General features: G+C 36.0%; 1 protein-coding gene across 5 annotated transcripts in view; it reads left to right on the top strand.

Moving 5' to 3' along the window:
- The window catches only part of LCOR (ligand dependent nuclear receptor corepressor), a 156774-nt gene that overhangs the window by 114441 nt on the left and 15241 nt on the right, over positions 1-27092 (top strand). For 2 of the 5 annotated variants that reach the window (XM_053583646.1, XM_053583645.1), the window contains one exon: positions 1255-10701. The exons of the other annotated variants lie outside the window; for them this stretch is intronic. In XM_053583646.1, the coding sequence (XP_053439621.1) occupies positions 1255-2224 (970 nt within the window). In that variant the 3' untranslated portion in view covers positions 2225-10701. Of the gene's footprint in view, positions 1-1254; positions 10702-27092 lie in introns of those variants that run through there. 5 annotated transcript variants of the gene reach the window in all.

Genomic DNA, 27092 nt, shown 5'->3' on the forward strand with positions numbered 1-27092 from the left:
TTTTTATCCCTCTAAATAGAAAGTGTTTTCTACTTGGTTTCGTTTTATGGAGGATAAATGCACCAACAATACTGCCCATCTTTAAGTTGAATATTCATTGTTATCCTTATTGTATTATTTACTGATGACAGTATTGCCTGTAGAGTTTTGGAGAAAATAGTTGGTTTATCATTATTTCTGCCAAATTCCACTTTTGTGCCTAGTTAATGAAATCTTTCTCTTGGCATACTTTGCTAGTTGCCATTCTTAATATTGATAGTCTTTCTGTATTGTGAAAATAGAAACCTTACGAATTAACTTTGTGAAATTAGTTGACTTTTTAAACATTATTTGAAAGCTATGCACTTGAAATTTTAACATAAATGTTTGATATTTCAAAGGAATATCTAAAAAGGTTTTTTTAACCAAAGAAAACTGCTACAACATTGTTTATGTATCTCTGACAATAATTATTTTCAGTAGAACTTAACAAAGTATTAGGGAAAATAAAGAGTAATTGCTTTTAAGCTTGGATTATTTCAAATGGAGAATCATGATACTCATGTATTTGCAACTAGTAGTATTTTAAAATGAAGAAATGTGGTAAGTTATAATGCAATGGGTCTTTTGTTTTACTTTATTCTCCCCCCTGGGGCTGGTAACTATATATATATATTCCCCCCCCAAGCAAAATAAGAAATGTTATTTGGAATTATTTGATTATTGATGATGAATATCAACTTGTTTGTGGGATAAATGAGCAATTATCTCTGGGTTCCATCAGTGTCAATGGTTCCAGTTTTATAACTAGTTGTCATGAATATTGAATACATTGCATTAAAATAAATAATTTGGCTTACTCTTTTATTACTGTACTTGTTTAGTGGTAACGTCACATTGGCAACACAATTCTGTGTAGATCCATGGAGACTGATGATTACTTTGTAATTAATAATTAAGATGCTATTTTCAGACAGTTGCGCGAAACTTTTTCTCCGAAAATTTGTGAACCCAACCAGAGACCAGCTGACAGGTTTAATTTTTCTTTGCCCAAAAAGCTCCTGATTTTTTTTCTTTTCACTTTTTCTTTTTTTGTGAACAAGTTTTAAAACTAACTGCTGAGACCATTTTTTTTTTTAATTTTAGAGAAAAATAAGTAAATAACACAAAGTGATGTTACCCAAGCAAGGCCTTCTAATAAAGGAGTGGTCCCCTCACCCATCCCTCCCTACCTGTGCAAGTCCTGCTCACATCAGTTTCCTTCCATCCAATTAGGCGACCTGGGAGACCCAGCCAGTACCGCCCAGACGGACTTCGGAGTGGTGATGGGGTACCTCCAAGAAGCTTACAGGATGGAACCAGGGAAGGTTTTGGACACTCTACATCACTCAAAGTTCCACTGGCTCGATCCTTGCAGATTAGTGAAGAACTACTGAGCAGAAACCAATTGTCCACAGCTGCCAGCCTTGGGCCATCTGGATTACAGAATCATGGACAACATTTAATATTATCCAGGGAAGCCTCTTGGGCAAAACCACATTATGAGTTCAACCTCAGCCGTGTGAAGTTCAGGGGAAATGGTGCACTCAGCAACATCAGTGACCTTCCTTTTCTTGCAGAAAATTCTGCGTTTCCAAAAATGGCACTTCAAGTAAAACAAGATGGAAAAAAGGATGTGAGCCATTCATCTCCTGTAGATTTAAAGATACCACAAGTTCGAGGAATGGATCTTTCTTGGGAGTCTCGCACTGGTGATCAATACAGCTATAGCTCTTTGGTAATGGGTTCACAAACGGAGAGCGCGCTTAGTAAAAAATTAAGGGCTATTCTTCCAAAACAAAATAGAAAAAGCATGTTAGATGCTGGACCTGATTCTTGGGGCTCAGATGCTGAGCAGTCTACCTCTGGACAGCCATATCCCACATCGGATCAAGAAGGAGACTCTGGCTCCAAGCAGCCTCGGAAGAAAAGAGGGCGTTACAGACAGTACAACAGTGAGATACTGGAGGAAGCAATCTCAGTGGTTATGAGTGGAAAAATGAGTGTTTCCAAAGCTCAGAGTATTTATGGGATTCCCCACAGTACACTGGAGTACAAAGTAAAGGAGAGGCTTGGCACTTTGAAAAACCCTCCAAAGAAAAAAATGAAATTAATGAGGTCGGAGGGGCCAGATGTTTCTGTAAAGATTGAATTAGATCCCCAGGGAGAGGCAGCACAAAGTGCAAATGAATCAAAAAACGAGTAGAATACTGTAGAGTGCCAATTACTGTACAAACTGGGTGAGCACTACTGCATCATTGTTCAGCTATCACGCTTGCACCTAACTTCATTTACTGTGACACTTGTTTCTTTGCAGATTTTGCATTGACTTGTGTGTACAGAGGTGAAAGGTGCATTCTGAATGTTGCATATTATAAGATTTTCATGTGCAGTATGGCTCGGAATATTGTTTGGCCTTTTGCATGTTTCTCTACAAAAGAGAATTGAGTTACCTCACAGAGAACAGATACATGGAAGTGGACTCCTTGCCTGTAGAGCCTGCATGCTTTTTTTTACTTCTGTTTTTTCTTAAGTTATATTTGTTTTTACTTTTAAAAAAAGAAGAGGAAAAAAGCCCCCTTTTAGAAACCACCTCTGTCATATTGGGAGCTTTATCATTGCAAATTGGAAAGCCATCTTGTAAAATTATTCACATTTTTCTTCTACAATTCAACAAATTGAAAGATAAAACTAAGAACAATGAACCTTTGAATTTGAGATATTTGATTATTCAGTGATAATTATTTGGGTCATTTATGGTTATACTTTATAATTTTCTTCTCTTAAATTTACTTAACAAATTAGCGAGCTATTTAGTGCTCACCCAGAGGGGAAGGAGGTGAAAAACATGCACACACTACCTTCAAAAATGCTTTGGTTAATTGCTTTGAACACTACCTTTGCTGTAATTTCATTCACGATTTTCTAAGGGTACAATTTGGTCTCACCCTCAAGTGAGGATATAGCCTTATCTCATGGAGGACGAGCTCCTTTCTTGCTAAAAGAGCAGTCAGGGTACATTACATAAAACAATAGAGGATGCCTCATTTTAGCAAACTAGTTTTTTGTTGTTGTTCTTCAATCCTTTTGTAGAATGGATCATGTGCTAAGGACTGGGTGACATTACAGAGCTAGTTCAAGCTACTTAAGATTTGTTTATTGGGGATGAAAGAAATAGGGAAAGAAATGTGTATAAGTAATTACAGTATTGCAAAAATGGTACTTAGATTTTACAGCCTCAGTGGTCTGTCCAATATCCACATTAAAAAGGATCTGTGGATGAGGTAAAAGGGAAAAAACATAACTTCAAGATAACCCAATATGATTTAGGGGTTGCATATCAGTTCTAACAATGATTCATTCAGAAGTCAAGCTCATTGGAATTTTTTTTTTTTTTTTAACTAATCCAAATACTTGTACAGGGGTGAGAGAGGGTTTTTTTAGTTTTTATTTAATTTTGTTGATTTGAAATTTTTCTTTTTTTTTTTTTGGCATCCTATATGATGTCCCCTTCTTTTTCTGATAATTAACTGATACTCATGGTTGTTTAGCACACACTTCAGGACCTTTCAGATAATGTTGTATAAGCACTCCTTAAAGAACATCTAAGGTTTTTTTTTGAGATAGGCTTTTAAAATTACAGTAATTAAATTTGGAAAATTTATTTTCAATAGCTTTTGCAAAAGGAACAGATAAGTAAGGTCCATGGAATTTAATTTTGCATTAATGACCAAATTAAAATTGCTACTTGTGCAAAACAGAATCCATGCCACATATACCCTATATTCTAATCTGCTGAGAAAGGTAGTCAGGCCCTTCTAAATGCTTAACCAAAAACAAACAAAGCCTATTGAGTTTTAGTGTAAAATAAAATCAAACTTGGAGGATTGGTTAGATTGAGGTTGACAATTTCGGGTAGATACTAACAATCTGAAGAGAAATAGGTCCAGATATTCCTAAGGCATAAATTCTTGCCTGGAAACTTTGAAGCAATTAATTAAATTAGGTTAAGGATAGTTTTCCCTCAGCAACCTATGTGTTCAAAGGTTAGGCACACCATTGCTGTTAGTAAAATACATGAACTGCTCATTCTTGACATAGCTTGGGTGTGGGTTCCTCTTTTGAGGTGGTTATTTTGTGTAGCAGTCTAATCAGTGGATGACTGAACCTGTTTCCTCTTCCTAGTCTTCTCAACAGAAAAAGCAGTTTGGGTTTAATGGCAGTATGTGACTACAGTGTTTTCTCTCCTAGCTGGAAGTTGCAATAAAAAATGCATTGCGAATTGTGTGGTTTTTATCAGCAGATGAAGGAAGTTTTACAAAGTTTGCTGAAAGCAAAGGCCCAAGCTCATGAAGGATCGCCTCCTTTGTTCCACACACAAGAATTTGTCGGCATGTAATTAATTGCAGCTCTGGTGCCTTTTTGCATAATGTTTGGGGTATTCAGTAGTCTAGGATTGCTGCAGAAAGGTCCTTTGAGATTAATTTGTGCTTTTATCCCCTCAGAAAGATATCACTAAAGGCCCATTTAAAAATCTGGCCCTAAAAGTTCAACTTCTATAGAGTTTTACTGTTCAGAGAGGTTTAATCCTATGTGGTAGTCTATATAAGTGATGTATGAGTTGGGTTATGTAAATTTTTGTCATTGTAGTGTACATGGAGTGATCATTCTACTAACATAAATATTTTCTATGTGTGTTTCAGTGGATGACAATCGAGCAGCAGAAGAATGGTGTGCCTACCCTTTAATGCTGCAGTTTAAATAAGAGAATTTGTATTGTGTCATTTCAGATTGTAGGCTGAGAGTTGTAAATAGTGAAAATTTGAGTACTTCTATTATTTGTTTTGGTTAGAAAGTGAATTTTAAAAACAAACCAAACTCTAAACTTTCTCAGATTAAAAGTCCTGAGACCTGAAGATTGTAATATTCATGTCTGTGAAGCTTTTAAACATTACACTTGAGATCAGTCATGACTTGATATTCAGGTAAATTTTCTTTTCCATGAAGCTTTTGAATAAGCATATTTCCTCCAAAGGTCTCTCTCTCTCTTTCTTTTTTTGAGTGTAGATTATTTTAAAGCACTAATTGCATTACACTGGTAACTGCAATATAAAATAGCCATTATTGTTTTGTGAAGCATGGTTGAAATTAGATAGTGGTCCCTTTTAAATTTCATGAGCCTCTCAAAAAAAAAAAAAAAAAACTTAAAAAAAAAAAAACAAAGCTGCTGAATATTTCAAAAGATATATATTTTACCTTATTGTAGGTTTTGTAAAGTTAGTTTGTAATATTCAGGTGCACTTTTAATGTTAACTTTTGTGTTCAGAGTTCCATTATACCATGTGTTTAGCAGAGGTGGCTCATCACATGGCTGTCAGTCTTGGTGCCGCAGTGATTCCTTAAATTTCTCTCTTGATTTGCCACTGTTCTGTTTTGGCACTTTTGTGTAGATACTCTGGTTTGGGAATGTCTTCACAATGTATGATAGAGATTGGTCTAGTCACATGCTTAAGTTCTGCTAATCAGAATTTTGCATGGCCCAAACAACAGTTGACCATCTTTATGGCATGGGAAAGTGTAGTTCACAACTTTGTCACAAAAGCCTTTTTCCTCACATTTTCCAGTAAGCAAATGAGGACATTACTCAAATTGTATAACATTATTTGAACTATTGATAGGAGATAGTGTATTTAAGATAAATTTTTGCATTTTTAAAGAGAGAACATTGATACATAGAGTAGATAAAGCTCTGGCACTGTAACATCAAAAACACTAATTCTGTGGAAGGATATCCAGTTGGTATTTTTAGCTGTAGCTTTCCCATTTCTGAGACAGCATAGTCATCAAGCTTGACAATAATGTAGTGTATTATATTACTTTGTTCAGTAGGCTTACCAATTACTCTGAATTCTGTTTGTGATGAGCTATATACTTTTTTCTGTTCCCCAAATACCATGAAGGACAAAGTCTCTCTTTCAGGAAAAATAATTTATATTTGTGTATAGTACTTTTTAATATTAAGTTTGTTGTTATTCTGAAGTTTAGGTGTTGCTTGATAAACCTTTGCTGCAGCAAATCATGAATATGAGTAAGGCTTTGTGTGATATAAGGGTCCTTATGTGGAGTTAATTACTGTTCAGTTCTGGTGAGCAAGCTCAGCAAGTGTGAAGTGTGTTAGCTTTATTTGGTACACTTTTACTTTACAATATCGAAGTGCTTTTAGAACTCTGCTTATCTTATATAAACCATTACCTCAACCAATTGGCATTTCTAATCCCCAACATTTTACCTTAGCTGTAATGTGAACTATATGGGATCAGATAGTAAAACAATAAAAGGCACAATAAGAAGTTTAGTTCCTAATTTTCTGGAGAGAAATCTAAATCAGACTAAAATGACTACCTGTTAAGGCCCATATTCTAACTACCTTCTGTCATCAGGCAGTACATAGCAACCTTTGAGCTGCTATGTGTTCTCCCCCTATCCTAAGCAAGCACACAGTGCCAGGCCTGGTTCTAAGCCTTTGTGATTTCTCTTATATTTCATCGATTCTTAATAGTGACGCTTGGATTCATTTAGTTGTTTTCATAAAACAAATTAATGAGCTCAATGTTAAAACCTGAAAATATTTTGAGTAGTTAACAGCAGATATGACAAATCAATGTCATCTTCTTTAAGAGCTTTTATCCTTGTAGATTTCATTTGAAACCATGTATTTTTGCTTTTATAATTCTTTGTTTACCTAAATGCCAGAGGTTGTTTTCATATGAACCACTCTTTTCTATATATTCAGGTTGCTGTCATTGGTGATAGAATAAGGCAAAAGATCGAATTGGTCCACTTAATGTTTTTTTTAGGAGATTTTGAAAGTTATAGCTTGAATTTTGACCTTCATGAAGATAACAAAGGTTATTTTCCTTGTTACTTTTCCATTAGAATTAGGTTTTCATTAATCCTGTGGTCAGGCCAGTATTATTAAAACCTGATGGCTTAAGCAAAACAGTCCATTTAGGATACTGTTAAGCTATATAGGGATTTTACTTAAAAGTAATACTTTCAAAATCTACTGAAAAGGAAAAAAAAGTATAATTGTGGTACAAGGAATGTAGACCTCCAGACTCTTTCTTCTTAGTTTATTTTGGATTAATTCTGTCCTGGAGACTTGAATAGGATTTGTGAACACAGTGACTGAAGGGAAAATAGAGGAAATTCTTTGCATATCCTCTTTTATTCCCAAAAAATCTTGCAGTCACCCTTCAAAGAAGCAAACATTAGACTTGTAGCATAACACTGTAGCTGTATGTCCTAAGTGTTATGAAGGAGATTGGGAAGCAGGGGCTGGAGTAGGACAGGAAAGTATGTCGGCTTTTGAGAAGAGGCTAAAGATTCTGCCCTAATGTGCTAAAGTTGGGCCATCTTCATTTAATAGGAAAATATTTTAGATTGTTTGAAAACAAGAATGAAGGCTAATTAATGTTGATTTGACAAATAATAAAATACGTGTTAATTCTGCGACTATTTGGGGGGTAATTTTTAAGGTTTCCAGTTCATTTAGAGCTGTATCAATAAAAGCTGAAAAGCAAGCACTTTTAGTTAATCATAGATTTATTGGATGTAGCAAATATTATAATATTTAATCTTTATTGTTTGAATGTGGAAATGAACTCTTTGCCTCATTTTGAACTGTCATTGTACAGGCTCAAGATGATCTTTTCAACACTGGAAATAACCCTACACACATACCAAAAAAATGTAAAGCAGTAAGACATATTTGAAGATCCATACCTCTTAAACTTTTTAGATTTGTCTTGGGAAAGAATTTATGAACCTATAACCAGTATTAGTACAGTCTTGGGTTCCTTGTTCTGCATAATTGCACCCTTTCTCAGGTATGTCCTGAAAACATAAATTTTAAAATAATCTCTTTAGAGATTAGATTCTCAGTGGATAGTGTGTAAGAGAACTGGGGGTGGGGGGTTGGGGTAGTTGGACACAGGACACTGACACAGTAGAGCAGGGATTTTTAACAGTCAATAGCCAAATAGAATTTCAATCTAGAATATTTTTACCCCCTCAGAATGAGTGAAACGATTTCTGTTATTTGATATACCTGGTGCTACACTTCCAAAAGTCTTTTCTTTCATCCAGGTGATTTTTTTTTTCCTGCTTGGTGGAAGGGTATATAGTAAACTTTACGTCACTAGGAAAGCACTTGTCCAAAATGTTTAAAGTTCTAGAAAAGGGATAATTCAGCACTTTTTTCTGTTACAACACTAAAGTCTTAATTTATCTTCAGAGTCTTAGGTACTGTAAGTTTTAGGATGATTATTTAAAATATAAAACATACTACATAATACGGGGTCATATCACATTTATATAAATAATTCTTATTTAAAAAAAGAATATCATTTTGTATCTTTCTGGCAATTATAAGTGATTGCCTCAATTTATCTATTTCATTAAGCATTTCAAGCTTAAGAATTTAGAATTTGAGAGAAGGCGGGGAATATTCCCCAAAATGAAAAATTGTATCAGACCATTTTAGAAAAATAAATCACTAGGAAAATGGGTAGGGATTCTCTCCCCCTTTAAGTCTTCAGGGAATGAGCAGTATTTAGAATCTTTGGCTGAAATTCAAGCCTTTTTACTGTGTAAATTTTTAATATTAATTCACTGACATGCTTTTTACACCAGAGGACTGAAAATGGATCTTAATGTTTTTAAGTTGTGGAAGGGTATATTTCTAAAATGGGGGAGGGGGGATAATTAACTAGGATAGTATTACCAGCATTAGTAAGTTTAAGAAATTTTAGTATGTAATAGCAAAGTGTTTGAATAAAAGTCTAATCCTATATTGCTAGTCAAAATTAGTTACATTCTGATCTAGGAAAGATATAGTCATTGGGTATTGATATGCTGTGCTGTCAGAAAACCAGACTAAGATAGAAACCTTTATCTGACTCCCACATGTTGCTTGTTCTGATGGGATGTATACTTTACAGCAGTTTATTTGCTGCTTTGAAAAAAGTGTATAAACTATACATTTGGAGTGTTTGCATATAATTCTTTATAACCTCCACTTTGAGCTGTTAGACACTGATATTTTATCAGTCCACACTGTTCAATAAAACTAATATTCTTAGGAATCCAACTTGTACACACTGTTTAAAAACCCTCAGGGACAGTTTACACACTCTTCTCACTCAATTCAGGTACTTTGATGCTATTCTTAAACCTAACAGTGACTTGTATTTTTCTGTTTTGCTTTTATTTCGACGTGCTGGTAGCACATCTCTGATGAATGTCAACTTAAAAACTCAGTTCAGGTATCCAGGTATAACTCAGCCAAACAGATTTTAAAGCTGCATATAACTCTCCAGCACACGGTGCCTCACACTCTTATAGTGGCATTCTGTATATTCAGTTATTACTACTGAGCAGATAACATGGGGGTTCCTGTTAACAGTGTATTTTTTTAAAAATGTGCATAAATGTATAGCCAGCCCACACCAGACACACAAACACACAATTAAACTGTATATTTTTAAATGCCACTAATAGCCAGCACAATGAAAAACAAGACATTCCTAGCTGCATCTGTAAACTTTTAACAAATGCAGTTCTTTCTTGACGTGGCTCTTGCTTCTTCACCATAACTACTACTAAATTCAAGCACTGGTCCTTGGGTGTCTGACCTCTACATTCTAGTTTATGCAATGTCTTAGAGAATTTTGTGCACTGGCCACTGTGATGGAACCATTGGGCCAGGAGTGCTTTGAGTTTATCAGTAGTGATTCTGCCAAAGTTGGTGTTGTAACATGAGTATGTAAAATGTCAAAAAGTTAGCAGAGGTCTCAGTCTGCATATCAGCAGACAGTTTTGTCATTTTATTTTTTAGCCTTGAAGTCCTCAGTGACAAGTTTCTTCTGATGTGAAGTTCTAATTCCAATGTTTTAATTCTTTGCATCTTTGATGTTGAGACTTGTCTCTTAAAAACTTTTGTTTTCTGCAGTACTATCTGTGGTTAACAAAATATATTGTTCCTCTGCTTTAATATTTGATATCTTACATTTAAATGAAATTCACTCCATATATAAACCCATAGCCTTTGGAGATAAGGAAAATGGCATCTTTCAGATTTCTAGAAATTCAAGTGTCATACAACAAAACAGGAACCCCCTTTACTCTTATGGACCTCATTTCAATATACTGTTTACAGTTTGACGGAATTGTATAATTTAATATTTCTCTTGTACTGTAGTTTATATTTATTTACAGATTTTTTTGTACTGTGTGATTTGAACTTTTTGTTCTTTGCTATGATCAATGTTTATGTAGTAGAGCACTTATGATCACAAATTAAGTGTTTTGGTTTGATTGCACTACATTAAATTTTTTAATGCAGTTCTGATTTTTGACTGGACTAAAATAAGCTGTGTCTTAATGTATGTGATGAGTACTTAAAATTTTAATCCATGTGGTTCCCCCCGCCCCCTTTTTTTTGCATTGTATGTCAAAAGCGCTAGTTCTTTCGTGCATGTGTAATATTAATGGTTCCATTGTATTATTTGACCATGACATTTTGGAGAAACATTCCCAGCTGTAATGTTGTGTATGGTAGTTCTCACTGGATGCTAGACTTTTCAAAACCACTATTCTTCTAATAAATTTTGTTGTGAAAAATCGTTTTAAAAGCCTGGTTTCTGCTGCTTAAGATCTTAGTGGTTTTTTTAAAAATTCACAAAATGGATTGACTTAGAATTGTGCTGTAAATGCACATGGTAAGCAGAGTTGGGGATTTTTTTTTACGATAAAGTCTTTTCAGATGAAATCTTAGATAACTAGAAGCTGATACTACAAAGTTGTGCTTTAATGTTCAGGTACAATACTGCCTTGTAACTCAGTGTCGTTAATAATTTGATCTTCCTCCCCCCACTACCTCAGTTTTCTTCGTTGGATTGTTTGTTCCCTTTAAAAAAACTCTTCTGCTAAATAAGATATATTGATATGTTCGTTATACCTTTTGGCTGGACTTAGTTTTTCATGATTTTCTTAGAGTAAAACCTTATGCTAGGGTTACTTGCCAAAAAAGAATAATTTTTGTTTGCTGCTTTTGAAGCTTTGTGTTATAGAATGGTTCCTGTTGTAAAGTGATTAAATTTAGAAATTATAGGAAAAATAATTTAGAAAGTTGCTTTTTCAGGCTCATGATTTAATTACATGTAGACCTGTTGAAGTGATTTTTGATAATTTATAAAGGTATTTTATATAAAGATGATGCCATTGTTGGTAATTGGTCTAACTTATGTTTTACTTAATAGTTTTTGTCTCAGGCTGGATATCATGCCTGTAGTCCTAGCACTTTCGGAGGGTGAGGTAGGAAAATTGCTTGAAGTTAGGAGTTCTGTGCTAGTCTGAGCAAGAAGGAGATCTCATCTATACAAAAAAGAAAAGAAAAGAAAAAAATAGCCAGACATGGTGATGTGTACCTGTAATCCCAGCTATTCGATAGACTGAGGCCAGGAGTTTGGGGTTGCAGTGAGTATATTTTTTTTTCCATAGCAGAAAGTTGTGGATTTGTTATTTTTCCCCCAAGAATTGTGAATTTCTGTCCCCCCTTGTATTCAAATGTAAAAGCATTTGCCCAGGTCATGTGATGTTAGGCTTTTCAGCTAAAATGAATGAATAATCCCTTTCTTAATAGAAAGTATTCAATTTTTTTTTATTGTTGGGGATTCATTGAGGGTACACAAAACCAGGTTACATTGATTGTTATTGTTAGATAAGGACCCTCTTATATTTGTGTTCCACCCCCAAAAGGTGTACTATACCCCTTGATCCCCCACCACCTCCTCCTTCCCTTTCTCAGCTCTCCCTATCCCCCATTGTTGGATTCACTGTCCACTTTATCATTGTTTGCAAAAGGTAAGCATTTTAATATAGAATTTTATTTATCCTATTCCAACTCACACTTTTTTTTGTTTGTTTGTTTTGAGGCAGAGTCTCACTCTGTTACTCTGTATAGGGTGCCTTGACGTCATTGTAGCTCATGGCAACCTCAAACTCTTGGGCTTGAGTAATCCTCTTGCTTCAGCCTCTGGAATAACTGGGACTACAGGCGCCCACAACAATGCCTGGCTAATTTTTTCTATTTTTAGTACAGATGGGGTCTTAGTCTTGCTCAGGCTGGTCTCTAAACTCCTAAGCTCAAGCATTCTACCTTCTTTGGCCTCCCAAAGTGCTAGGATTATAGACGTGAGCCCCTGCACCTGGCAACTAACTTAAAAATTGTTCAGAAACTTGTTTGGGGGAAATGTGATAGTATGAATATCAAACATTTACAACTAGAGTAAACAGACTTGTTTTCAAAGGTTAGTGGAGAAGAAATGTTCTCAAAACATTGTTTTTAAAGGAAAAAAGGTTGATACAATTTTAACAGGTTTAAGCCATGGTTCAATTAAAGTTCAACCAGAATTTGAAAAATAAAAAGAAAATCAGACTTCATTAAGTATTAAATTCTTTGAGTCTGAAAGTTTTATAAACATGGGAGAAGACTTTAATACTGTTTATTGACTAATAATTTTAAAATGTTAGTTATATTCACCTTGCTAAATTTATTTGATTATCAATATGGGGTGATAATGGATTGATATTTTAAACTTACATTTTAGTTGATAAATTGGAAAGATGACTTTTTTTCATCTCTAAAGTTGAGGGTATTATATACTGAATGGCTTTTATGCTTTATTTCAACTCAGTGTCTATTAAAAATTAATTTTCTATTAAATGCGAGATAAACATACAAATTGTATCTATTTGAACATTGGGAAATATAGTAACAACCCTATATAAACCCAGGTTTCACCTTTGCATTGCAGTATTTTCTAAAGGAAAAGAGGATCTGGATGTCATTTTAGATGCCTTTTATTTTAAAAACAAGTCCATTTGTTAAGTTTTTATAATGAACTGTGTATGAATGTAATGATTCTACCCAGTCATGAGCATGGTATGTTTTTCCATTTGTTAACATCTTCAGCTATTTCTTTTCTCAGTTTTATAGTTCTCTTTATAGAGATCTTTCACATCCTTTGTTAGGTAAATCCCCAGATAGTTCATCTTCTTTGGCACTATTGTAAAAGGAATAGAGTCCTTGATTGTTTTTTCAGCTTGACTATTGTAGGCGTATATAAAAACTACTGACTTGCAAGTACTGATTCTGTATCTCGAGACGCTGCTGTATTCCTTGATTGAGTCCCTGGGAATTTGCAGGTACAGGATCATGTCATCTGCGAAGAGTGAGAGTTTGATTTCCTCTAACCCTATTTGGATACCCTTGATCGCCTTCTCTTGCCTGATTGTGATAGCTAAGACTTCAAGTACTATGTTAAATAGCAGTGGAGACAGTGGGCATCCTTGTCTTATTCCTGATCTGAGTGGAAATGTTTTCAATTTTACACCATTCAATATGATATTGGCTGTAGGTTTTCTGTAGATGGCCTCTATCAGTTTAAGAAATGTCCCTTCTTTGCCTATTTTGTTAAGAATTCTGATCATGAAAGGATGCTGGATATTATCAAAGGCTTTTTCTGCGTCAATTGAGAGAATCATATGGTCTTTGTTTTTTATTTTATTGATATGATGTATTATATTTATAGATTTGCATATGTCGAACCAACCCTGGAATAAAACCAACTTGATTATGGTGTATAATTTTTTTGATGTGTTGTTGAATCCTGTTTGCTAAGATCTTACTGAATATTTTGCGTCAATATTCATTAATGATACTGGTCTATAATCTTTGTTGGATCCTTTCCTGGTTTGGGGATCAGGGTGGTATTTGCTTCATAGAATGTGTTGGGAAGTATTCCTTCTTTTTCTGTGCTTTGGAAAACGTATAATATAGGTACTAGTTCTCTTGAAAGGCTTGATAGAATTTGGATGTAAAGCCATCTGGTCCTGGACTTTACTTTTTAGGGAGATTTTGTATTGTTGATGCTATTTCAGTGGTTGATGTAAGTCTATTCAAGAGTTCTAATTCTTGTTGAGTCTAGGAAGGTGGCATGCTTCCATGTATTGGTCCATTTCCTTCAGATTTTCATCTTTCTAGGAATAGAGATTTTTGTAGTAATCATTGAGGATTTTTTGAATTTCTGAAGTGTCTGTTATTTCTCCTTTATCATTTCTTTTTTGTGTGTGTGTGTGTGGTTTTTGGCTGGGGCTGGGTTGGAACCCGGCACCTCAGGCATATGGGACCGGCGCCCTACTCCTTGAGCTACAGGCGCCACTCTCCTTTATCATTTCTGATAGACGGTATTAGAGATTTTACTTTTCTGTTTCTGGTTAGATTGGCAAAAGGTTTAATCAGTTTTGTTAATCTTTTAAAAACAAAAAAACAACTTTTTGTTTCGTTGATCTTCTGAATGATTCTTTTGTTTTCAATTTCATTTAATTCTGCCCTAATTTTGGTTATTTCTTTTCTTCTGCTGGGTTTGGGGTTATACTATTCTTCCTTTTCCAGTTGCTTGAGATGATTCATTAAGTTGTTGGCTTCCTCTCTTTCTATTTTCTTGATGAAGGCTTCCAATGCTATAAATTTCCCTCTTAGGACTGGCTTTGCAGTTTCCCACAGGTTTTGATAATTTGTGTCTTCATTATCATTTAGTTCCAAAATTTCCCAGTTTCCTTCTTAATCTCGTCTTTGACCCAGCTATCAGTCGGCCTAAGATTATTTAGCTTCCATGACTTTGAGTATGGAGATTCCTGTTGCTGTTGAGTTCCAACTTTTATTCCATGGTGGTCTGAGAAGAGATACAAGGAATAATTTCTATACTTTTAAATTTGCTGAGGTTAGACTTGTGTCCTAGGATAGGATCTATTTTGGAGGATGAACCGTGGGCTGATGAGAAGAGTGTATATTCAGTTTTATTAGGGTGAAATGTTCTGTAGAGGTCTGTAAAGTCCATTTGTTCTAGGGTCAGGTTTAAGTCTATTTCTTTATTTAGTTTCTTCTTGGAGGCTCTATCCAAAACTGTCAAAGGGGTATTAAAATCTTCAACTACCCTGTTTCCCCGAAAATAAGACAGTGTCTTATTTTAAGGTGTGCTCCCAAAGATGCGCTAGGTCTTATTTTCAGGGGACATCTTATCTTTCCTGTAAGTAGGTCTTATTTTCTGAGGATGTCTTATTTTCGGGGAGACAGGGTATTAGTGCAGGAAGATTTCAAGTTGTTCATATCCATTAGGGTCTGCTTTATGAACTGAGTATTGTTAATTATCGAAATCTCTTTATGTTGGGTGTTTCCCTTGACAAATAGTAGTGACCTTCCTTATCTTTCTTTATCTTTGTTGGGTTAAAGCCAATTGTATCTGCTACTAAAATTGCAACCCCTGCTTTTTTCTGGTTTCCATTTGCCTGTATTATTCAGGTCCATCCCTTTACCCTGAGTCTATTTTTATCCTTTAAGGTAACGTGAGATTCTTGTGTACAGCATATATCTGGTCTGAGTTTATGTATCCATTCAGCTAGCCTGCGCCTCTTTAGAGAACAATTTTAACCATTCGCATTAATTGAGAGAATTGATAAGCCTGGTTGGGTTTTGGGTGTCATGATTTTCAGATGTTCAGTGGACAGTTTTAATCCTTTCACCACTGTGGAAGTTGGGCTTTGTTCAAAAAATTTCTGGGTGAGGTTACTTTGGAGATAAGAGTATTGCACTGGTTGTTGCGGAGGATGGGTCTGAGAATATCCTGGAGAGCTAGTTTAGATATGGCAAATTCCTTCAACATGTCTATGTCATTAAAGTATTTGATTTCTCCATTGCAAATGAAACTCAGTTTAGCTGGATAGAGGATCCTGGGCTGGAAGTTGTTTTGTTTTAGGAGACTGAAGGTTGATGACCATCTTCTTCTGGCTTGAAACATTTCAGCTGAGAGATCTGCAGTTATTCTGATATTTCTCCCTTTGTAGGTGATGCTTTTCTTTGTCTGGCAGCTTGCAGAATTTTCTCCTTCATCTTAACTTTGGCAAAGTTAATCACAATGTGTCTAGGAGATGCTTTATTTGGATTGAGTCTTGGCTGGGGTTCTGAAACTGTCTGCTATCTGAAGTTCTGTATCTCTTGTGATGTTTGGGAAATTCTCCTCCAGAATCTCTTGGGGTAGAGAATCTGTGCCTTTAGGACCATCCTTCTCTTCTTCAGGAATTCCTATGAGACGAATGTTTGATCTTTTGGAGTGATCCCACAACTTTGTCAGGGAATGATCAGATTTTGCTCTCCATTTGTCTGCCTCTTTGAGTGTTTGGGAATATTCCCAAGCTTTGTCCTCAGTTTGAGAGATCCTTTCTTCTGCCTGGTCAGCTCTATTACTGAGGGATTCTACTGTATTTTGGAGTTACTCAACTATTTCATTTTCCTTGAGCTCTGCTCTTTTCTCATTATGTCCATATCTTTGGTGACTTGGTCTTTGAGTTCATTAATTTCTTGAGACAACTTTGGAACTACTCTTTGGAATTCAATTTCTATCTTTTCTTCCATTCTATTTATCTTATTTGCAATCCATATTCTGAATTCAGTTTCTAACATTGCTACCATTTGTCTGTGCACGGCATCTTCAGTTGTATTGCCTTTGTCGTTTCTTGGGGGGGCGATCTACTCTGGTTATTCATGTTGCCAGAGTTCTTCTGTTGGGTCCACACCATGTTTATTTACCACTGTTTTGTTATTAGAATTGGTAGGGTGAGATTGAATTGGGGTTCCCAGGTAGTAGAGATAGCCCCTTACTTTTTTTTTTTTTTAAGGTGAAAAAATGTGGAACTTGACAAGTTTAAGGGACTTGCCTGTAATAATTCAAACCATTTTCCTAAGCTCTATACTACTTTGGTACTCTTGACTCAACTAGAATTAAATTGAGAGATTTTTACCTACTGATAATTTTCTTTTAGATTTAGTTTTAACAAATTAAATCTCAATTTTAATTTAGTTTGACTATAGAATAAACACATTCCTTTTTAGGAAGAGAATAAAATCTATATTGTGAAATTAGCAGCACTTACATTCTAAGCATATAAAATTTCATTGTTAAAAACCAATTTGGTACTAATTGATGACTTTGAGAAAGCTCTCCAAAAAAAAGGTGGATCATGAAGAAAATAGGTAGGCTGCAGAGAGGAGAGACTGTCCCAAGTTTGGGAGACAGAATTTGATAGGCCTTGTCTACAGTCCCAGCCTTTCTACTTTCTTACTACATAATCTTGAACAAATTACTGAACTTTTCTATCTTGAACTAACAAGTTATTGAACTTTTCTGAGCATCGGTTTCTTATCTATAAAAGGAGGCTTATACTGTCTAGCTCAGAGATTTGAATTTAATGAGCTGCTTGTGTAAAATAGTACTATGTCAGGTTCTGTGTAAGTACACAATAAATGAAAGCAGGAGTACACAATAAATGAAAAGCACCTAAAAGGCATTAATTTAATGTGAGGGGTAGGAGAGTGAAAAAATCAGATTGAAATTGTACTGGAAACTATATTGAATAGAACTTTGAGAGTGAGGTAGATATGTTTATATTATACTGAGGCAGAGGACAACCAGTCTTAACTCCGAAGTCAAGAGCATAATGTTGGAACTATGATTGATACCTGGAATGCTGCATTTTGCCATTTCATGGTGCAGTTTTAGGATAATTTAATCAAGCTACTAATCATTCTTTCCAAAGACTAACATGGAACAAAGGTTTTTCAAAGTAGGAGATGCTTCAGATTAAAAAATAAAGTTACATAGAATTTATCTGCATTTCTGTTGCATACAGAAGTTTTTGTGTATTTTATTCAAATTTGAAATTTCACATGCTTTGTGTCTATAGATTTTTCTTTTGGCATGGGCAGTAGAGTGTGAACAATAAAAGCTGGGTGTGGGGATGTATTTTTTTTTTTTTTTTTTTGAAACAGTCTCAGTTTGTCCCTATGGGTAGAGTGCTGTGGCATCGTAGCTCACAGCAACCTCAAACTCTTAGGTTCAAACAATCCTCTTGCCTCAGCCTCCCAAGTAGCTGGGATTCCAGGCACCCGCCACAAAAGCTATTTTTAGAGAGAAGGTCTCGCTCTTGGTCAAGCTGGTCTCGAACTTGTGAGCTCAAGCAATCTACCTGCCTTGCCTCCCAGAGTGCTGGGATAACAGGCATGAGGCATGGCACCCAGCCTGGGGATGTTTTTGTTTTTTTTTTTTTTGCAGTTTTGGGCCTGGGCCAGGTTTGAACCTGCCACCTCCAGTATAGGGGCTGGCACCCTATTCCTTTGAGCCACAGGTGCTGCCCAGTGCAGATGTATTTTTAATCACATTTCCAGTGGAAGAATTTGGTGATTCTTCTGCTGGTTTAATGTGGTTTTAGTTAATGTGGAGGGCCTCTGCATTTCAAACCAACAAATCAGAGCATAAGTAACATAATTTAAAGGTGTTCATTCCAATATCTATTAATTTGACTTGAAGTATTCTTGCCAGGAAGATCTGGCAATGTAACTTAGATGAAATAGAGATGGGTTAAGAATCCATCTTCCTACCTGGATAGCAGATTCTTATTAGGTGCGAAACTCTGGTAGGCCAGAGTTCTTCAAATTGACCAGTTGCATCTTATTAGTGGATTGTAAGATCAATGTAGTGAGTCCTAAACAGTATTTAAAAGGAAAACAGAATCATTACTTAGCAGGATAAGTACTATTCAATTGAAACTTGTATGTCTCATACTCTCATACACATGCAAACGGATAGGTATACCGGTCGCTATGTAAAAAGTATTTCTTGTCCTCGGTTGCAATAAAAAGACCTGGTGACTTTTGAAAGCCATTAATGTATTGTCAACCGTATCTTTTCATCCTGATTTTCCTGGTATCTTGGCACAGTAGGAACCACCTGTGTGCTTCATGAGGCGCCTACATACTTTAACCTTCAAAATTCCCTTTCTTTCCCTGCCTTGTTGATTTGAGCTCATTTTTATTAAAAGCTTACTCTTTTCCCTTGTGCTTACATATAAAAGTGTTTCCTCTGCTCTTCAGAATTTCCTTGAAAAATGCATTAGAATTATTTTCACTACTTACTGATTGGTTTGGTATCTAACACAGGCCCCATTCCTGTGTAAAGCAGTGGAATAGTCATAAGTTTTATGTAAAAAAGTGACAAGATCAAATTTGGGCTTTAGGAAGAGATGGCAGTTCTGAATAATGTGAAGCACACTCTAAAATGCAAAACTAGTAGCAAGGAGCTTACAATATTGTATTCCCCAAGGAAAGTGTACCCACGTATTATAGTTAAATGTGTGAGGAAACAAGGGCAGTTATGAAACTCATGATAAGGACTGTTAAATACCTAAATTGAGGAAGAATATCTAATATTGAATATCTAAATAACATGGCCTTATCAGTTTGTGTCTGTGTATATACATAGTTACATTTTGTCTTCAAGAGTCTGAAGTAAAACTTGAATATACAGATAATTTTATTTAGTTCACCCCTACTACTAGCACAGCACCAGCAATAACCATGAGTGTTTCCAGAAAGAGAAGAGATAGGGAATGGATATAAACGTCCATTAATTTGTAGAGCAACCCAGAGAGGATGGTAGATATAAAAATAATTTGCTTACTCTCATACTTAAAATTCTAAAAAACATACATATATGTGTATACACGCATACACCTCCTTTTTACTTCATCTCTTATTCATGAGGTAAGCAGTTGAGAAATAACAGAATCATACAAGACCAGACTGTTAAGTCCATGAATTCATCCTAGAAAAAGTGCTACATACCTCATTGCTGGTCACCAAATAGCCAAGGGAAGTACTTCAAAGGTGACCATAGTGATATCAGCAATGAGGTATGTAGCACTTTTTCTAGGATGAGTTTACAAACTTACTTGTTAGACTTAATGATCAGACCTTACATGATGACAGCTATGATGGCCATTTCAGAAAAAGAGTTCCGAAATTGCTTTGAAGGGTGCTACCATCAGTACCTAGCTTCCCCAGGGGAGTATCTTGAAGGTGACACGTGATATTCAGAAATGAGGTATGTAGCACATTTTTAAGGATGAGTTCACAAACTTAATTGTCCAACCTCAAATATACAATATTGTGAGAATTTTTTTAATATTTTAAATTTTATAAAGGGGTCTGTATCCCTAAATAATCATAGTTAATTACTTAGAAGTGCAATCATTGTGTCAATTTTAACTGATTTACTCTATGACAGCAGAAAGTAGAATTTACTACTGTTAAGTTTCAGGATATACTACAGATTTTTATCATCTCAAACTTACAAGTTTCAAGAATTGAGACTAAGAATTTCAAGAGAACATGAGAAAAGTTAAGATGTAGAAAATCCTATAAAAATCATGAAAAACTCAGGATACTACCAAATATTCAAACTTATTTTTTTTTTCATCCAAGAAGAAGCCAAGAGTATTTGTCAGAAGCATGTCAATTTATTTCTTAGGAGGAGAAAATATTTGTGTTGCTGAGATCAATCATGGGAACTGTTCATTGTCTTTTTGGGCTGGTTGTGGTGGCTCTTGTAATTCTAATACTTTGGGAGATCAGTGGCTGGGGGAGTCCCTTGAGGCAAAGCATTTGAGACCAGTGTGAGTAACATAGCTAGACTCCATCTCTATAAAAAATAAAAACTCAGCTCTCCATACTGGGAGGCTGAGGTAGAGGGATTCTTGAGCCCATGAATTCAAGGTTGCAGTGAGCTGTGATCATGGCACTGTACTCTAGCCTAGACAACAGAGCAAGACCCTATCTCTTTAAAAAAAAAAAAAAAGTACTTTTGTTTGTTTCTGTTAAGTTCTCAGACATCCTTTACATTTAAATCCCCTTTCTGTGTACACACTGCCCTACAAAGTGGTGGGTATGGGTTTTTGTTTGAGATGATTATTATTACACAAGTAGTGCATACCCATTGTAATGAGAATCTTATCCGAATACTGACTCAGTCCCATCCCAGGAAACTGTACCTAATATTAATATAGAATGTCCTTCTCCAGCACTTGGCCTCTGTTGGGCCCCTTAAAACGTGTAACTTCCCCTTACATCAGCACCATGTTTTGATTTTCTCAGGCTTAGGGAATGAACATCTCTGTCTTACTCTGTTTGAGCTGTGGTTTTTTCCTAATCCCATCATTGTCCTGGTCATTTAAAATTGAAAGACAATTTCCACCACCACCACCCCCCAAAAAATCTGGATTTTATTTCTCTATCCTAGAAAGACAAATTAAGAAGAGAAAAGAAATAATCCAGTTTCACTGGGTGTGTCATGAACTCTCCTATAAACTTAACTTTCTAAACTGTCATCTAAATCTCTGTTTACCTGGTTTCACTAACTCTTTAGGCTTAGGATACTCTTTTTTCAATGCATATCTGCCCAGGGCAGAGGTCTGTCCTCTTTGAAGTTAATATATTATTTTCTGAAGTCTATTTCAAAGTGTTTTCCAAGAATTCTTAGTTATAATACTTACTAAATGATTTAGATTTGTGCTGTCACTAAATCAGTACTTATTCTCTCACTTTGAGTAACTCTCATTTTTTAAATTTATGCCATTTAGTTCAAGACCTTGTATCTTTCACAACCTCTGAACCCTCTTTTTTTTTTTCTTTTTTAACACCAAATGTAATGTATTTGATTTTACAGTTTCACCAGGGATGATAGAAATAAAATTAATTTGGGGGGAGGGAGGGCAAGAGGGACTTCAGAAGTAAAGAGTTTGTCTGGGATGTCTATTTTGTGAGGCCATTAAATTGCCAGAGAGGAAATAGAGGCATTGGCCTGTGGTGCTTATTAATTGGCCCTTGCTCTGATTTGCTGCTCTCCAGGCAACTTTCTGATTGTGTTTCGTCTTCCCAGGTGCATTTGTGTATCAGGTGCTGATAAGTTAAAGAGTAAACATGAGAATCTCCTTGATCGTTACAGTTTTTTCATTATATTCAATAAATCTGGTTACAATGAAGAAAAACAGGAGATAAAATATACAAGCCTTAAACTGTGGCACCTGTGGCTCAGAGGAGTAGGGCACCAGCCCCATATGCCAGAGGTGGCAGGTTCAAACCCAGCCCCGGCCCAAAAAAAAAAAAACAAAAAACCCTCAAAAAAAGGACATATATTCCAAGCAGTTGTTTCTTATCTGGGGATATTAAGCCCTGAGATACAGAAAACCTAGCAGACTACGCCACATGCCTTTAAAGCTCTTTTTAAAACCTCTTTTTTCCCCCAGTGTAGATTATTAATTCATAATATTTTTTATCCTGTGTTCTGCCCTGCTTTTGGTGGACTTGGTTAAGAACACAGTAAACTTAAACAAAGCTATTACAAAGGGATTACATACCTTTTGTTTAGATCAGTAATTTTTTTTTATTAAATCATAGTGGTGTACGTTAATGCAATCATGGGGTACAATGTGCTGGTTTTATATACAATTTGAAATATTTTCATCAAACTGTTTAACATAGCTTTCACGGCATTTTCTTAGTTACTGTGTTAAGACATTTACATTCTACATTTAGATTAGTAATTTTTAACTATTTTTCCACTCATACACTTGAACAAATATGTTGCCATTAGCAGTGTGGGATCACTGAGGCTGGGACTTTTCCAAGATAAAGAGATACATCTTAGATTTGACTTCATACAGACACCATCCTCCATGATCTCATCCACCTTCTGATCTCTGGGAGAGGATAATTCTCTTCAGCTCTTGTTCTGAGAATTGCTTTTTCTGTCTAAATCTATCTAGGTTCTATCTAAATACAAATTTAGATAATGTGGATTTTACTAGAAAACAGATATTAAACTGCCTTATTTTAAGACTTCACTTTCTATTCTGTGATCATACAAACTTAATTTCTCACTTTTTTGTATCACTTTTGCCTACCCTTTTAACTGCTTCTCCTAGTGCCGTTCTACAGAAAGAAAACTTTATTGTTCAGTGGTTTAGTTTAAGGGTACCATATATGTTTTTCTAGAGAGTAAAATCTTTCCACACCCCTTGCCCACTTTCTCCATCATATGTACACAATTTTGTCTTAACCTTTAGAACAGCGGTTCTCAACCTGTGGGTTGCGACCCCTTTGTAACAATGAAAATACATCGTGGCATTAGGAAAGTTGAGAACCACTGCCTTAGAATATCCCCATATCCAGGTATGGAAGATAGATAGATGTGAAATAACCAAGCACAGATGCATTTCCCAGTATAAAGCAAGGACTTGAATACATGTTGCAGTATTCCTAGCCATTCAGGAGGCTAAGCAGGCAAGTTCATTTGTGTCTAACCTCTGGTCTAGATAAGCATCGTTGAGTAAATCATTAAAGATGGGGTTGTGAAATAACACGTGTTCTTAAACTGTGCCTTTTAAAGATTTTATGAATATTATCTTACCCTTTTACCACACCCTTAGGAATTAGGCATTAAACTGAAAATAGACAAAGTGTTCAAGGTCATACAGGCCATTTCTCACCAAGGAAATAAAATAAAAACTAATATAGGTAATTAGAAGTCAGATTTTCCTTTTTCTTTTATGGAAAATGGGAGCCCTTCTTTCCATTTGCTAATCCTTATGATCTTATTGCACTTTAATGGTGATGTTTAGTATTTCTGGTAAACAAATAATTTAGTTAACTATTATTAAGAGTTTTTATTGAGCAGAAGCAGTATGAACTCAAGTGATTTAAACATTTGTGATGAATTATTCTTTGAAAGGTCTTATTTAGGGGTGGTGCCTGTGGCTCAAAGGAGTAGGGCACCAGCCCCATTTGCCGAAGGTGGTGGGTTCAAACCCAGCCCTGACCAAAAACTGCAAAAAATAAATAAATAAATAAATAAATAAAAGGTCTTATTTAGTCAGATGTGAAGGATAATATGATGTGGATTGTAATCTATACTGAACTAAAATATAATGCTTCCCAGACTTTTTTTTTTTTTTGAGACAGTCTTACTTTGCTGCCCTTGGTAGAGTGCCTGGCATCACAGCTCACAGCAACCTCACACTCTTGGGCTCAAGCAATCCTCTTGCTTCAGCCTCCCAAGTAGCTGGAACTAAAGGTGCCCCCCACAACACCTGGCTAATTTTTAGAGACAGGGTCTCGCTCTTGCTCAGGCTGGTCACCAACTCTTGAGTTCAGACAGTCCACCCACTTTGGCCTCCCAAAGTACTAGGCTTGCAGGTGTGAGCCACCACACCTGGCCTTGCTTCCCAGATTTTCAATCAGTGGTTCTCAACTTTCCTAATGCCGTGGCCCTTTAATATAGTTCCTATGGGTCGCCCCACAGGTTGAGAACCACTGCTTTAGATCAAGTTGAGGAAATCATTTGCAAGACAGAAAATCACTTCTCTCTGGTTTCCCTACTAGCTGCTTCACAGTGTTCTAAATTAATGCAACTGGTATGTTTAGTTTGTATTAAAGATATAAGAGAAAACTGGGTAACTAGAAGCAAAGGTAAAGACCAGCTATTTAAAACTTAGGAAAACTTGGCGAACACCATTTTTTAAATGTGAAAAAAAAAAACACATAGTAATAGAATTAAACTTAAGGAAGTTGAGGTTAATTTTAAAAATTAAATATTCAAATGATAAATTAAAATTCATTTAAACCTAGGTGCTATTGAGAAAAATTCTAGAAACAAAAATAGTAGCAGGAAGCTGGGTAAGTTAGAGCATAGCCAAAAATGATTTTATTACTATAGTTGTAAAGTTAACTATTACAACAGAGCCACTTAATGACACCTGGACAAAGGTTAGTATTAACGTGAAAGCTACTGGTGTGTTCATGCCTGTGTGTCCAGTTGCCTACCAGATATCTCAGATTCAGAGATATCTCAACTCAGTGTATATAACAACTCATTAGACACATACACACAATAATAACCACCACTCACCAGCTTTTTTTAGTAGGAGAAAACATGAAATGGTTATAATCAAGTAGCAAAAAGATAAATTAAGTCATTAAAAGATAAAAATGAGGCGGCTCCTGTGGCTCAGTGAGTGGGGCACTGGCCCCATATGCTGAGGGTGGCGGGTTCAAACCCAGCCCCGGCCAAACTGCAACAAAAAAATAGCTGGGCGTTGTGGCGGGCAGTCCCAGCAGCTCGGGAGGCTGAGGCAAGAGAATCGCGTAAGCCCAAAAGTTAGAGGTTGCTGTGAGCCGTGTGACGCCACAGCACTCTACCCGAGGGTGGTACAGTGAGACTCTGTCTCTACAAAAAAAAAAAAAAAGATGAAAATGATAGGATAAATATACAAGGCCCCTTAATAATTGCTATTGAATTTTATAGAGTGCTACAGTTTAGGATTATGGGAAAGGTTGCAACCAATCCCAGTGGGATAGTTTTAAGCTGGCTAATGATGAACTGGTAAGAACACCCTGCTGCTTGTTCTGATGATGACCTGTGGTTTGCCAGCACGTTGTCCTTGATTGTTTTCTCCAGGAAAGAATGCAAATTACCTTTTGTTGATGCCATTTTCTCTCAAGCAAGATTGCCATTGACAGTTTTAATCTGAGTTGGAAGATCACTTGAGACAAGAAGTTTGAGACTAGCCTGGGCAGTATAGCAAGACCCTGACTCTACAAAAAATAGAAATAAATTAGCCAGGCGTGGTAGCATGCACCTGTGGTCCTAGCCATTCAGGAGGTTGAAGCGAGATGGTTGGTTGAGTCAGGAGTTCAGAGTTGTATTGAGCTATGACGACACCACTGTACTTCAGCCTGGGTGGCAGAGTAAGATTCTGTCTCTAAAAGAATAAAAAAATGAATGAATGAATTCTTCTTAAGGTTGGACCAGTGGAGGGTGGGAAGGAAGGGTGCAATATAGGCCATCTGGGGTAAGCCTTCCTGTAAAGGCATTTTTTTTTTTTTTTTAGTCAAAAAAAAAAAAGGATATTATCAAATAACATATTTATTAAGCTGCCTTCCATGCTCTGCCGTGTTTCATATATTTCATGTCTAGTCAAATAATAATGTCCTGAGGAATTACAATTATATGGGGGGGGGGAAGATTGAGAAATTCTATTAAACTCCAGGAAATTGGTGCACAGCAAATGCATTCGCTCAGTAAAGCCCAGACATCCAGAAGCACAGAGCAGCTAACAAAAACCCTTATGTGTCTAAGCAGGTATTGCATTTAACCTGTCTTGAACCTAATATTATTCTTTCCCACTATCCCTACTGTCTGGGTTAAGCTCTACAAGTTTGTCCTGAATAACTTAATACAAACGGTGGAAAGGGGTTCTTTTATGTAAAATGACTTCTTGAGAATGATTGAAAATGTGTATTGAAGGCCTTGGAGAATGTAACAAGTGGGGCTTGTGTGAAGATGTAGTTCTACTACCTTGCATTGACAGAGCTGTTCAGTTTTTTACTGTGGTTTCATATCTGTTTTCTCACTTACAGGCTATGAATCAATGACTGACTTGTCATTCTACCTTTTAATGTGTTTGAAGTATGAGATTATTGATTTCCATTCCTTCATGCCCCAGGAAAGGGAGGAAGGACTCCTGCATTACTATTAGCAGTAGTATAAAATACATCCAGTTGGTCATGTTGAGAAACCATCCTCAAACTGTTAAGTTTTCTGAGTAATTCTAAACCAAGATTTATAACATAGTGTGCCTGAATTTTTGTCAATGTTGTGGACTTATAAACCAATGATTATTTAACAAGAACAACCAGGCCTAGGCTGGACATAGTGGCTCACACCTGTAATCCTAGCACTTTGGGAGGCTAAGGCAGGCAGATTGCTTGAGCTCACAAGTTCGAAACCAGCCTGAGCAAGAGCGAGACCCTGGATGTTGTGGTGGGTGCCTATAGTCCCAGCTACTTGGGAGGCTAAGGCAAGAGAACTGCTTGAGCCAAGAGTTTGAGGTTGCTGTGAACTATGATGCCACAGCACTCTATCCAGGGTGACAAAGTGGCACTCTGTCTAAAAAAAGAATAACCAGGCCTAAAGGAAAAGTATATGTTGACCAACTAGAGTTAATAGCATGGCCAAAATTTTATTTTTTTGAAAAAAATTTATGTGTAATATTTCTTCTCTATA

This window comes from Nycticebus coucang, chromosome 3 (assembly GCF_027406575.1).
Source record: "Nycticebus coucang isolate mNycCou1 chromosome 3, mNycCou1.pri, whole genome shotgun sequence".
NCBI classification, from domain to species: Eukaryota; Metazoa; Chordata; class Mammalia; order Primates; family Lorisidae; genus Nycticebus; species Nycticebus coucang.